Below are 15,152 nucleotides of genomic sequence, written 5' to 3' on the forward strand. Positions count from 1 at the left end.
GCTCAACTCGATGAAAACTGATGTTTATTGTCAAAGCGACAAAGTTTATTTAGTTTCCCTTTGATTACTGTTTTATTTTTTAAAGTAGTGTTTCGATTGAGTGAACCTACGGAAATGGATAAGTTTGGAATCAATTTTTGGCCATTTCTTGCAGTATTCAAATTACAGGCAGAAACAAGAAATTACCAGAGAATTGTCGAAGTTTCCAGAAAAATTTTTCTACGATTAATATATCAATCGGCCAAAATTGACTGAACAAACAAACCCAATTGAGTATATTGTTTCTCCCCCCAGTAAGTGGGATCGAAACAGTAGAAATCATTGGCTTTTTCTTACAATTAATTTGAATATAAAATTCATTTACACATTTTGCAATCATCTTAGTCTATTTTCTTTCTTTCTTATTTCCTATTCTAATTTGTAGTCCACTTGTAATGGTTATTGTTAGGACTAAGTTTTTGCCGCATTAAATATCATTGCGGCTGATAAAAACTGACCTACATGATAACGCTTTCAATTCATAATAATATACTCTGCCTAACTCTTTTAGCCACGATTAAGTGTACTGATGCTTTTTTAAAATAGAGATCAACTTGTCATAGTCGATATTTATTTCATGTTTGGTGCAATGCGAGCAGGCCAAAAATATTGACATTCAACATGCAAGTCGCTGACTCGGAGAGTGCGTTCATTAAATTCTTTCTTGCAAACTTTACACTAGTTAATTCATCTGATCCTTTCATCTCATGGTTGGGTCCGGTAACATGGTGGTCGATTACAATGTGAATACAGTTAAAGTATTTGTTTCTTGAGGTAGAAACAAGACTAATTGACTTTCGTGTTCGCAGCCAACTTATTATTGGAATAAAAGGTAGTTCAGAGTTGACCGTGGGTATTTGAAAATTGATAGTTTAATTGCTGTTAAAAATGTTATCCTAGGGCGCTTTTTTCAATTTTAAAGGAAATTGTCTTCTGTTTGACTTAAAATGTACATGTAAAGCCTTGAATTTCGAGTCAATGAGATTAAGAAGTGTTTCAATGCTAATTCAATAAAATGTGACTCCGTTTGAGATTTACTGGTCAAACTCTGATATTTTTGAGTCGTTGTTAAATGAAAACAGATTTATGTTCTATGATATGCTCAAACTGATTATGTAGCTTAAACTTAATAGTTTATCAATAGCCGCGAAGCGATAGCTGAGGCTATTAGTGGCCTGCTCTTGGGTTTCTTCACGACTCGGTGAGGAGTATTGGTTTTCTTAAGGTTTTTCAACCGGAAGTATCATTTGTTCAGGCGGTGTTTTGACATAGTGAAAGGGAGTAAAATTGCCGTGTAAACTAACTTTTACTGAGCGAGAGAAGTTTTTGGTTCATGTGCTGCATTCAGTGAATGACTTTTTGGATGTGAAAAGAGGCGATATAGAGAGATATAGAGAGATTGGCGATATTTTGAGAGATTGGCGCATATAGATGACAGTTTGTAGCCGTGTTTTCGTCCGTCTGGACCAATTTTTTTTTAATGTATTTTGCTTTTTTAAAAAGTAAACAACTTTTTAAATCTTTTTCATAGTGTATGTATTGTCCACATTCTACAATGTTTCTTTCTAACATTCTCCTAAGGCCTATAGTTTTCTCGCCCCGCCTTCCTTAAATTGAAGACCATCGAGTTGAGCTAATAATTTTAGTCCTTTTCTTTAGAATTTTTTTTGTTTAGAAACTTTAGAAAAGTTTTTTTTGTTTGCGATTGCTTTTATTAAAAGTGTGGCATTGAGGTGTTGCTAGCTTCTGTATTACATTTTTCGGGCAACATTTTTGTTCTGTGAATATTCTTTGGGCTTGGTTTTGGTAACATACAATTTTTTGCGTTTGAATATTGTTCTGTCTCTTTAGTCTTTTTCATGATTCATTTCGATTTGATTAATTTTTTGGTCATTTACTTTTCTTGCGTTTTTTGTGATTTAAAGAGACAACTGTTGTTTATTTTGTGTTTATCGCTTGAGTGAACCTACGGAAATTGATAAATTTGGTAACAATTTCTGGCCCTTTCTTGCAGTATTCAAACTTTTCTTCAAAAATAATGCTCTGGGAGCCTAACATGGCTTGACTTTTGCCACTCGCGTTCTTTGATGTTTTTAATTGCGTACAAAATTTTTGGCTTGTTTTATAATAGTTATGTAATTTTTTTAGTTAAATTGATTTTATCTTCATTTTTTGACTGATTTTCTTTTGTTATTAGTCACTTTAGTAGGAACCAGTTCATTTAAAAGGTAATTCTTTCACGAAGACGACCTCGGGTTTTTTACGGATTTTTCCCGGCTATGTTTTTTTTCGTCAAGATTTTGTTGCGACCATATGACGTAACAATCACTTCAAATCTGCTTTTTGTTCTTTCGTTCATGCAATTTCTACTGAATTGCGTGCGTGACGTCATTTTTCACAATTATTTGAACGAGATTTTGTTCATTCGCGTGAAGAAGTTTTTTGGTCACAAGTGACTTACCTCATTCAAAAATGACCTCCTTACTCTAAAATTGACTTTTCACTTTAATTCAAAGAGATAAGGTCAAGTGATTGTGTCACTTTAATTGAGGCTTAATTGAGAGTAGTGAATAGAAGCAGCATTAGGATAAACAAATTCTTTATAAAAAAATGTAACATCTCAGCATTTCATAAAAAGGAATTTTTTGGTGTTTCTTTTACTATCTGCCCATCTACAAAGCTATTGCGGCTATTTTCTGGCAATCGGCTAGCTATGTTTTTAATGAAACACGTCGCTACCTGAGCTGTAGCAAATATGAGCAAATTGATTAAAATGATTTAAAGATAGACCACTCGAAGTATTCATGCGATCAGGACAATAGTAGTATAATTTGAAAGCCCATGTTGTATGTAGGGTAGAAGTAAATTGCAGGTTTTTGGATGCTGGCATTTCTGAGAGAATTAGCGAAAGCTCAAAACTTCAGATTTCGACCGAAATTGATTGTTCTGTATTTCAGTAGTGATTAATAGCCTAGAAAGCTATTCATATGATTTTTGTGTGTTACTGTTTTACAATCTGGTTGTAATTGGTGCGCTGACATTTTTGGAGAGATGTTCGCCTTCATCTTAGCGAAAATTTTGGCCTTGAAACAGGATAAACTAACCTGGTCGGAGGGAATTAATTTGACATGCAGACTTGTGTGCTCTATTTTTTAGAGTAGGAAGTAGAAGAGGCTCCTTCCTCATCTTACTCGCATGCAATGAAGAATTGCACGCCAATTTAGAACACGTTTCGTCTCTTGAAAAAAATTCTGTCACTTTGTCTTTTTTCTTTCCGTTTCAATTCCGATGTGCGTCAGGGGGACGGCAACTGCGGCGATTTTCCGGCAATTTCGACAAGTTGCAGGCTATGTTCTACTATGTGTTGAACTGTCGAATTGTAATTCGACAGTTCTTTTTTTGTCTCGGTGTCTGATGCTGATTTTTTTTCGTTGTACGTTTTTTGTCGTAAACTTCAAACCATCAAATTTTCATATTTTCTTGCCATCCTTGCGTTTAACTGCTCAACGTCATTTGTGACACTCATTGGCAATTAATCTTTCAGCTTAATTGTTGTGATTAGCGTTTTGAAATCATAAATGAAGTACCTCACTAAATTTTTTTTTTAGTTACTAACATATTTTAATTAAATCTGCGTGGTCTCCATTATCAAATAATCTTGGTTTATATTGATCTAAAATTTAAATGTTTGCTGATTTTTTCTTATTGCCAATCTTAAGGTTTTCTCCGATCTCTCCCTCAGCCTTTTAACTCTCGTTTTTTAATTTCCTCGCGTTAATGAACTGCGCTCAAGTACCCTCCTGTTGTATTACATTGCTTACGAAAATACTCCCCTCTCATTGGGTGAGTACAATAAGAATTCTGGCTTGTTTCTAATTCATCAAGAGATTGATTCAGCTCAACACAGACGTCTAGGAAAAGTTATCTTCACATTGCGTCCCACACAATCGGGTCGCTGATTATCACACAGTTCACTAAATGGTTTTTAACACTAATATTTCGCTCATTTAGGTTACTCGAAGTCCTATAAATTTTGGCAAGGCTGTTTGTAATAACGTTTCAGGAGTAGGACGAATTAAGCAATTAGATTTTAAATTGAAAAACTGATTTTTTTTGTTAATTTTTATAGGTTGTTGCATCATAACTCTTAACTAAGCTGTTTCGATCTGTATTATACGGCACGGACGTCTGTTTCGAACCGGCTCTGTTCTTTACTTCGTTTTTTTAACTCTTATTGAAAGGCAGTATGTTCTAAGCCATGCATAGTTTTTATTTTCGCGGGAAAGTTGAAGGCAATGCTGTCTTTTGATTACCCGTCTAAGTGATCGTTCAGAATAAGTTATGAAAAGCACGGATGCTTTATCCTGATTGTTGGTTTGATTTTCAATGGACAGACTCTTTGGCCAATTTACGCGAAGTGTAGAACTTTAACAACTAATGTAACAATAATTTTGTGGAAAGTTGACTTAGGTAGCATGCATACTTTAACGTATCTTTATAGGCAATGCGTGGAGGCAATTTTGGACAATGAAGAGTGGTGGAAGTATGCGCTGCAGAACAGAACAGCCTTCAATGACAAAGACACAACCCTAACCAATACACCAATGAGGAAACTCATTCGACGCATGCCAGGTAACTTATTATTATTTGGTAAAGTAATAATAAGCGATATATTGGTAAAGTGGTTTTAGTCGCTGTCCAGTGCTCTTAGGGTTTTACTAGTCTCTAAGTGTATTTGCATGTTGACATTAATAGTTGGTTTTGGTTGCAGTCTCGAGTATGCCTAAGGGATTTGTTTTAAATTGATCTCGAACAATGTCTTCAGCAAGCAACTATTGTCGTGTCTTCATGCAAAATTTCTGCTTCACCGTTTTGACTTTTCGATTGAGACTATCCTTTGGCGATCTTCTTGACTTCTTGTTTTGTGCGTGATCTAAACTGCTATGTCATCAACAATTTCAAGCAGCTGAAATTAATGGAAAGCGTGCTGAAATTGGTTTTGGTTACTAGCAACAAAGCGATAGCCGGAGCTGTTATTGGCCTTATCTTGGTTTTCACGACTCGAAGAGGAGTCTTGGTTTTCTTTCAAAGCGTTTTTTTTGCTTGCAAGCTGTTTTCAATCAATAACTACTATTGGTCAATGCTGCATTAATGTTCAACCCTCAGCAGTTGATACCACAGTTTTTTGTGTGCCTAATAAGGCTTTTCAAATCGGCATAAAATTGTCGTATAGTTTTCAAAATTTTTGAGTTTTGACAATTTTTGCATTTTTCCATGAATTGTTTTAGGTTCTTTGAACGGTTTTTTAATTGCTCTCAAACGAAGTTTGTAGCAATTATATTAGTGCTGTTAGTCTTTTTTATGCGATTTTCCGCTTCACCCATTTTCCGTCTACCCCATTTGACTTTTCGTCCTCATAAACGGGATAAAGAGGTAGCGCCCAGCGGGAATTAAGTGCTCTTAGAGCCTTTTCAGCTCAATAGTCTCCAAGTATGCGATTCAAAGACACTGTTTTGGAGACATATACTTATGGTATGGAGGGTGGTTCTTAGAGGTTGAAGACCCCCCCCCCCCCCACTGTTGCCGCACCCCCATCAGCCCCCCCGTGCCCCCTACCGTGACTAGCTGCTGTCTAAGCCAACCGCTCGCCTGTCGTTTGAGAGCAGTTCGCCTGAAGGTAGTCGGCTATATTTCTAAGAAATCAGTGCATATGGTTTTGTCATTTTATGTCATGCATGGAGCGTTTCTTTTTGCCGTGAGGTATTTTGTAAACATACCAATCCGATTATGCGGTTTTGTCCAAAATTTCAAAGCTTATTGTTTGTACTTAAGTTTAATTAATAGTAAAGGTCTTTCTATGCAGTTCCAGGGATTTAAGTGTCGTGTTTTCAATAATTGAATCATTATTATTATTTGGCATTGAGTCTTTGAAATTCGTGAAAAATTGTTTCTTTAAATTTTGACTTATTTTTTAATAGCCGCGAAGCGATAGCGGCTATTATTGGGGACATCGTGGTTTTTTGTATTTCGTCGTCTTCATCGATAATTCTTGCTACCTGCATTCTTGAAATTGACAATTTCCGTGATTTCTACTGCTTTGCAGTTGAAATTTGTATGCGTGACGTCATTTGTTCTGCGTTTAGGTCAATTGCGTCACTTACCTCACTCAAAAAATGACTTCTGAACTCACTTATGGAACTTATGAAAATTTACTTTATTCAGATCAATAGCGTGCATCTAGTAGTGCCAAACGTATATGCCCTAATTCTTGAGTATTAGAGTCTTGAGTATTTGTTTTTGAATTTTAATTTTGAAAAAGCTCTGTTAGGGTTTTTTCCTTATAGAGCGTATGTGTCTCATACAAAAGACAGTCCGAATCTAATCCAAAGAATATAGTAGTCTATTAAAGGAATGGTGATCACTCTGTCTATCTTATTTCTAGTTGTTTCAATTCACGGAAGGCCACAAGTGTCTATCGCGGCTAATTTCCGGCTATCTGCCGGCTATGTTTGCAAAATGTTTTTGTTTCGAATCTTGCTACTGTTTTTTTATTTTTACAGATTTTAGACTGAGAGATGGCTGTGTAGTTTTTGCTGAGCCTGAACCTCATTTTATTTTTAAAAATTTTATTTTTAACTTTCAAGAATTTAGAAGAATCTTTTTCTTTCTCTATCTGTTTTTAGTCTGTTTGCTCATGTTTCCAATTCATTTATTTGGAATTGATTTTATTTAATGTAATGCAGCGCTAATAGTTTGCTGGATTTTTTTTGAAACTTGACTGATATTTTTCTAATGAATATTCCTGGGGCTAGATTTTGCTAAACGGTTTTATGTCTTTAAGTAGAGTCTTTCTATCGTCTTTTTCAACATTAATTTAAAATTTCCGATAATCTGAATTCATTTTGTCTGTGATGTTTCCGCCAAGATAAAAAGTTATATTATATCTTCTTAATTGCAATGACACCAAAATTTCTTGTCCTATTTTAGTTTTTTGTTGAATAATTAAATCCAGTTTCTGAGAAGTTTAGCTGCTTTATGCTTTCCCAATTAGTCGTTTTGATCGCAGAAATAATTGGCGGGGTTCTGAGTTCTTAAGACCATTAGCATTAGCTATTTTGTGGCACTTTTTTGCCTGGTAAGTTTTGCTTTTTCAGCCCATCAGTTTTTATCCACCTTAAGATTTCTGGTCACATTTTAATGTTACCAGATATGTTCGTCATTATACAAAATTTTGAGGTTTAAAGTTTTTACCAAGTTTACCTGACTCAGTGGAGTGAGTTTTTTTGTTCGATTGCGTGATTTTGTCCCACTGTCAAAATTTGTTTTGTACTTGTTTTTGTTGTTCGCAACAATGTTTGTAGCAATTAGTAGTCCTGTGATCTTATGCAATTTTTTGTTTACACGTCGAGATTGGAACTCCACGCCTGAATTGCCCGTTTCACTGCCTGCTTTGCTCGTTGAACTGGCCCATTAGTTTTCGGATGATATAAGGGTGATTCCACTTTCGTTTTTCACCTTAATTTGCACCACTGTTCAAGATCGCCACTTACCTATTCAGGACCATTACCTGTTACTATGAGTTATTCCTAATCTTGCAATGATTTGAAGATTTGCTTGAACTGTGTCTTCTAGCTATATCCAGCCTAAACCTGCGTTGAGAGCTGCTAAGATATTGCGATAGTCCTTAACATAATCCCAATCAAGGTGGAGCGGTCGCCAAACGTCGACTTCAGGCCACGTAGTGTTTTTCCTAGACTAGGCTTGTTAATTTGTCATTTCTTATATTTACAATCAAAGTGTTGTACATGTTGGATAATGACATGCCTTCAGGCTATCATATTGACGAATGCTCCTGTTGCATTCTTACAAGGCTGTGTCTCATGTGCTTTTGCCAAAACCAATTATCTGAGTTTGGGTGGAATGAAGGGAACAATGTGTATTTTCAATGCATATTTTTGACGCTCTAATCTTCCACACGCAGACCTTGTTTCCAATTGCCACATTTGATTATTGTCTGTATGCCCTGGAATAGTCGGTTTTTTCCAAGTTCTGTTCTTCTTATTTCTGCTTGCGTTCCCAAACCAGTCTTAAAGAATTTTTTCTTTGGTTGCGAAAAACATTTTTTTTGTTTTCATATTTGTGTTCGTCAAGATGCATTCTGCTCAAATCATCTGCGTGGAGGTATCTGCTCTCCTGGTGTCTACTTCAACTCAAATTTGAAGCCCATCACAGCTATTTGCCATCTTGTTATTCTAGCTGATATTGTCTTCGGCATCTCTTCTGATGCAGAGATATTTGAGTGATTTATGGTCTATCTGTAGGGTATATTGTCTTCCAAGTAAGAATTGGTTCAATCTCTTGACCACAAACTCAATTGTCTAGTTCACTCGGTATGTTTGAGTAGTTTTTGCTCCGCTGAGGTTAATTTCCTTGAGACATTTATTATTGGATGTTTTTCTTCCAATTGCTTTTTCAGAGGCGTCAGAAGTAACACGGGCCTCTCTTTGCAAACTGTAAGACTGTACAAGGTGTTAGCATATAATTCGTTTTTATGTCCTCAAAGAATGTTTCTTGCGTTTCGTCCCATGAGAAATCGCTATTTCTCATGTCATTCAATCGTAGCATTTCAGTTGCAAAATCGGAAATCATTCTTGCGTGGAAATTTTCTAATCCAACTAATGATTAGAATTGTTTGTTGCTAATGATTCGATTTGTTTGCTGTTAGTTGGTGGTTTTACACTTTTAAACATGTTTGGGATCTTGTGCTGTTCCGTCCTTGCAAATTTAGTATCCCAAATAATAATAATACTTTTGACTAATCTGAGTTAGCTTTTTTCCTCTTTAGTAGTAAAGCTTTTGTCACATAGTTGACTCTTGTTTGCAAGCGTTCTCTTGTCGAACTGCTATTTGGTGTTTCCATTGTACAACAAAATCGTGTTGAAAGAGCACAACAACTTCGATTCAGTTGGCACATTTTGATTAGTCACTGAGATGTGTTGGTTGTGCATATGTCCCTTGCCTCTTCGTCGAGTTCATTTTGACAGTAAGCGTCCGAGGGTTCCATTTTTCCAAAGTAGGAGGCTCCATGAAGATTATGGAAGATCGTGTCCATTTGTATTGTGTAGTCCTCGTCCATGACCTTGGCATTGATATGCACTTTCAGGTCACTCAAGGTCCACTCAATATCGAATTATATTCCCCATGTCGAAGACATGCTAAAGAATTTGTTCTTAAGTATGAAACACTCCCATCTGCGATCCTGAAGATGCTCACTCTGAAGATGTTTTTCTTAAAAGTTATTTTGTTTATTATACCTGTAATTGGTTGGAGTTTCTTCTTCACAGGTGTTGCATTTTTCACTTAGTACTGGACAAGGTCTACTAGAATGTGGCTTTGCTCCACAACTAGTGCGAAAATGGTTACTCTTTTGTTAGCTGTGAATTTTTTGGTGGGTTTTTGAAATGCCTTTTTGAATTTGTACCCAGCTTCTTCACAGTAAAGGGGTTGTTACCTGATGAAGAGCTTTCAAAAGCCATTGCTTGACCTCTGAACTGAAATGCTCGATCATTTTTGCAACGGACATTGCTGGTTTTGCTTTATTATTGTCTAGTAGTTTAAGTTTTGCTTCAAGGTCGCTAAATTTTGAGAAGTTTTGTCATGAAAAATTTTCAGTTCTTCAAAGTCACAATAGCGCTCTTCTCTTATGGGACGTGCTGGGAATTCATGGTCTGATTCCCTTTCACCTTGCATTACGGACAGAAATTTAGCCCCTTCTGTCATTATTACTCTCTCCTTTGGAGAAATGTAATTTTGTTGAGGCCCTTAGATAATAATACATTTTGAGGTGTAGGGCCTAATTATGTTATCTCGCAGTCAATTGTGCCGCAAAAGCATGTGGCATGATCATCATGGGTATCTAATACACTGGTTTAGCGGCGAGGACATTTGGCTCGTTTTCATAGAGCGGAATGCCTTAACGGTATTTTAAAACTACTCCAAACCTAATTTGGTAAGAGGTGCGGGCCGAAAACAGCCATTTCTGCTAATGTTTTTTGTTGGTGTCTAATAAATATCATTACGGCTGATTGCCCTGAATTTGGTAAATCTGCTTGCACTTGAATCGGTTATAGTGGTCGTCACCTGTTGGTTGATTTGTCGATCATTGTTGGTTATGATTTAAATAAATCTTGAATTTCTCAACAATTTTACTGCAATCCTCGAGGAGCGAATGAGCTGTGACGATTGTTGACATCATATCGGGAGCATACTATTTCCCAAAGCCCACAGCATATATTATAGCTGAGCTGCGCATAACGGACGGGGGGAAAGTCCCTAGTTGTTTCATTTGAGATGCTTTTTTAGTAAGAACCCTTAGATGCTCAATCATGCTTCAATTGGACAACTATTAAGAAAGGTCAATCAATGCCTTCTTCGGTTGGTTTCAATTTTTTGGGAAAATAGCGGTGAGAGTTTTAGTATTAGGCTCACAAGAAATGTTTTAGAGATGGCTGTGAAGGCATTTAACAATTGCATCATCCCTGATAAGAATCACGGACCAAATGACGAGGAATTCTGCATCACGTTCATCTATGAGTTCATTGACGACGACTACTCCATGACCAATTGGCTGCCAGAACCCAGTGCTGGAACTTCTCTGGAAGGATCCTTAACCGGGGCCACAGGAACTTCACCAACTGATAATGCGGCAGAAAGCGACAAGGGCTCCCTGAGAGATTCAGTAAACGCGTACGGTGAGAAGAAAGTGTATGTGGAAGAAGATCGCTTCACTGGAAGAAAACCATACGTGTGTGCAGAAGCCAAAAAGTATTCTGAAAGTACAAAAACTCTCATTAAAAACCATCCGCTCTCTGTTATGGTAAGTCAAGGGCATTTAATGTTCCGCTAGAAGAATCCGTGTTTATAGTTCAGCGGTTCGTCAAGTATGTACCGCTGGTCGTATTTGTAGAATATGATGTGAATGTGCTCTGTTGATACCAGTGTCGAGGGCAAAAACTCTATAAATTTGTAGATGATAACTGTGTTTTGTTAGGTTAATGAAGAAATGTGGTATAATAACCAAGAGCAGAAGATAAAGGTAACCAAAACTACGCAATAACGGTTGATCTTGTAAAACATCTTGTTGTTCATTAACTTCACAGTTTGTGTACACTCTATTGACATCCACAACAAGTGTATCCAACATTCCAGTATTGAGAGGGACTGTCGTGTTTTTTGAAGTGCTCTCAAAGAGCTCTGTAGGTCATGGTAGTTTGTCGTGCGTTTCGGTTCTCTGAATAAATTGTTCTTTCTTATTCAGAATGTTAATAGCTGCGAAGCTGTAAGATGAGCGTAGCTATATTGCGGTGCTCTTGTTTTTTTTTACGACTCGAAGTACTATTTGTTCAAGCTGCGTTTTGGCTTAATAGCAAAAGCGAGTGAAATTGACGTGTAAACTAATTATTAATTGCTCTTGAACGAAGTTCATAGCAATTATTATAAACGTGTTGGTCTTTTTTACGCAAAATTTTCGCTTGACAGTTTTGACTTTTCGAGTGACTTTTACGCCCTTGACTTTTTGCGTTTTGCGTGATCTAGAATTCTCCCTCAATCACAATTTCAAGCAGCTGAACTCAATTGGCAGCAATTTAATACTAAAAGTCAATTGAAAAGTGCGGCAAAACTGGTGCCATTTTTTAACTTAAATCTTAATAGTGGTATATGTTAACCTCTAATGTGGTTATTTGAAGCCCACTATTGAACTTCTTAGTCGCATTTAGGCCCCCTCCCCCTCCCCCCGACTGAAGCAGGCTGCAATTGATTAGAGCTCCCACTAGTCGTTCCAAAGCAATTCTTCCGACGTTTAGTCGGTTGTGTTTTTGTTTGCATTTCGCTTTTAATTACTAGAAACTCTTTTATTGCAACATGAGGGACTTTAATTTCGTTTCAATAAAAATTCAATCGTTTTTTGGCGTTAAGTTTTTGAAAAACAGTTCAAATTTTTTTCATGAATGCATTCTTAAAAAGTTTTTTTGACCATTTTTTTGCAAAATGTTTCAATGTTTCGTAGGTTTGAATTCTGCTTTTTCTTTTTTTTTGTTGTTCAGAATGAATCTTTGTCTCGGATGACTCGTTGTCTTTTCCTAGTCTCGAATGCTGAATAATGAAATGTATTCGTTTTTCTTGATTTTTTTAAATTTGATGTTTAACTTTCAAAAATTAGTCTTTTTATTACGGTGTTCCTTGTATTGTCTCCATATTCTTCACATTCTAGCTTTGGGCTGGGACCTACGTTTATATTCGTTTATATTCGTTAAAAAATTGAATGATTTCAGCTTTTTCTCAGATTATCGTTATTTCTTTGGTCTGCAATTGATTGCATTCAACATAAGGCGGTACTAAGAGTTTGCTAGAAAGCATTTTCCACTGTTTTTACATTTTTTGTAATAGCCGCAAAGCAATAGATGGGGCTACTATTGGCTTTCTTTTGTTCTTAATAGCCGCCCTCATCTTCTCAGCCGGCTATTATAGCGCTCCTATTTTTTCTTTACTTCGTCGAATAAAAAAATGTTTCGCTTTACCTCATTTTGCCTTTTTTCAACATTTTGAGTGAAATTTTTGACTTCTCTACGCTAGTTTCTCTCTTCTCTCATTTTGCTAAATGTGATTTTGAACATCAGTTGCTCAGCAAAGCAATTCAAAATGAACAGAGTCAGTATAAAAAATTGAAGTCAGAAGTAGAAACGGGATAAACCCATAAAGCCCAATTTTAGATGCCCGCTATTTGAACGTCGTTCCTATAAGTCTTAGTTACCATCTCTAATGCTTATTGGTATTGATAGTAGCCCAGGTAGCCTCTCTCTAAGAAACAGAAGTACGTTATGTTCAACTACGAAATGCCATCAAAATAAATCGGACTTAAAAAATGTTTTTGTACAAAAAATTTTTTTTTCATTATCTTCTATTCTTTCAATCCCAATCATGCTTATTGGAATCAACGGCGGCTATTTTCCGGCAATCTGCCGGGTATGTTTATAATAGCCGCCGTCAGCCTCAAACGGTTATTATTAAGGCGCTCTCCTTTTTTAAAAATTCGATTTACCTTTTGATCACACTTTTCGTTTTACATAAGTCACGATTGTCACGTTTGATTTCTGATTTGCTTTACTCACTGTTTCAACTGAATGGATTTTGATTTCTTTCATGCATTGAACTACGCAATATAGTGAATAAGGTCGAAGTCGAAAGAGCAAAATCAAAAGAGACGGATAAACCGAGAAAGCCGGGTCATTAAGTCCTTGAGATTTAGGTTATCCATGTTCATAAGAGCGTTTGCTAGCTGATATCGGTATTAAGCTTATTAGCTTTCAATTTAGAAGCTGAATTAAGTATAATTTTGGAATCTAACTATTACTGCACGCCAAATTAGAATACTTTTTGACACTGAAAAAAAAAACAGAAAAAAATTCAGTCAATTTGTCTCTTCTTTTGTTTCAATCCCGATGTGCATCAAGCGCGTCAACGGCGGCTGTTTTCTGGCAATCGTCGTCAAGATTTGTGTTACGACCCTTTGACGTCTCAACCACTTCAAATCTGCTTTTTGTTCATTCGCTCATGCAATTTCAACTGAATTACCTACGCATATGACTTATTTTCTATTGCTTGATGAGCACCCAATGTTGATTAAGATTTAGACACTGTGTCGTTATAAATTGTGAGTTTTCGTTTGTCAGTTTTCAGTTTTGTGCTAGCATTTATTCTCATTAATGATAGGTCTGATCTGCTTCTAATGAAGCATAAGTGATTCAAATAATTAAATAGGTTCCTAACTATTTGCTTTTTAGACTCTTTGTTTTCAAAAATTTATTAGAGAAATTTTGTTTTGACTGTTGTTCGTTTTTTATTTTTTCAATTGTTCTCATTGGTTGCTAACGAAGCATTGATGAATCTAATAATTGGCTGGAGCTCGTAGCAGTGGTTTTGATAGCTGCATTGCGATAGCTTGGGTTATGATTTGCCTTCTCTTATCATATTCCAAAGTTCACTCTTAAGATCTGTTCACTTTTTATCGACCTTTTCACGTCAATGAGAAGTCAAATAAGATTGAGTATTTTGGTCACGCTGAAGTACTAAAAGGATCAAACAATCTGATAGGTTTTAAGTGGTTTTTTCCAAACTACCTTAAAGTGAAGTGGGACATGATGTTCGAACAAATTTTGAGTTTTTGAGAGGGAGTTTTTCTTCTCGTGCGTCAATTTGACTCCTGTTTTTGGTATTTCTTCTCCTTGAGTGCTTTTAATTTGATATATATGTGTTCTATTTGTGGCTCTTTGCAATTGCTTGAATTCATCAAAGGGCAGCTATAACTTTTTAATAGCCGCACAGCGATAGCTGGGGCTATTATTGGCCTTCTCTTGGTTTTTTTTTATTTCGTCGTCATGATTTTTGTTACGAACATATAACGTCACAGCCACTTTTTGTTCATTCGTTCATGCAATTTCAACTGAATTGCATGTGTGACGTCATTTTTCGCTCTTAGTGGAGGCAGTTTTTTTGTTATTGCGCGTGATTAAATTTTTGGTCACACTTGACTTACCTCACTCTCAAAAATGACTTCCTCAATTTGAAATTGACTTTTATTTACTTTAATTCAAAGAGATAAGGTCAAATGGGTGTGTTTCACTCTAAATGAAGGTTATTTGAGATCAGCTAATAGAGGCAGCAATAACTTGTACAGAGTTTTAAAATATAACAGATCAGCTTTCAATGAAAAGACGAATTTTTTGGTCTGTATTTTTTACTGTTTTTTAGTCTGCCGATCTACGAATCTATTGTGGCTATTTTCTGGCAATCTGCCAGCTATGTTTATGACTTTGACACTATTTGTTGTCATAAGATGTTGGTAAATTTTTTATGGGGCCCCCGGTTTTGTAATTTATTTGCTGTCTTGTGATTCAGTGTCATCAATGACAGGTGTAATTGGCAGCTAATGAGTCGTAAATGAACCTAATTAATAGTTCATGTCAATAAGTAGTGATTCTCATGACTTTGACACTATTTTTTCTCAGTTTCTGGAATTTGTGAGTTTTTCGAGTACTTGTTGTGTTTTTGTCTGT

General features: G+C 36.1%; 1 protein-coding gene across 3 annotated transcripts in view; it reads left to right on the plus strand.

Moving 5' to 3' along the window:
• LOC142336229 (transient receptor potential cation channel subfamily A member 1 homolog) overlaps positions 1-15,152 on the plus strand; it is a 150,618-nt gene that overhangs the window by 64,037 nt on the left and 71,429 nt on the right. For 2 of the 3 annotated variants that reach the window (XM_075384906.1, XM_075384907.1), the window contains exons 10-12: positions 4,541-4,671; positions 10,542-10,915; positions 11,090-11,134. In XM_075384906.1, the coding sequence (XP_075241021.1) occupies positions 4,541-4,671; positions 10,542-10,915; positions 11,090-11,134 (550 nt within the window). The remainder of the gene's footprint in view (positions 1-4,540; positions 4,672-10,541; positions 10,916-11,089; positions 11,135-15,152) is intronic. The other variant, XM_075384908.1, reaches the window with a different exon arrangement.

Source organism: Convolutriloba macropyga, chromosome 3 (genome assembly GCF_964194025.1).
Source record: "Convolutriloba macropyga chromosome 3, txConMacr16.3, whole genome shotgun sequence".
Lineage (NCBI taxonomy): Eukaryota > Metazoa > Xenacoelomorpha > Acoela > Convolutidae > Convolutriloba > Convolutriloba macropyga.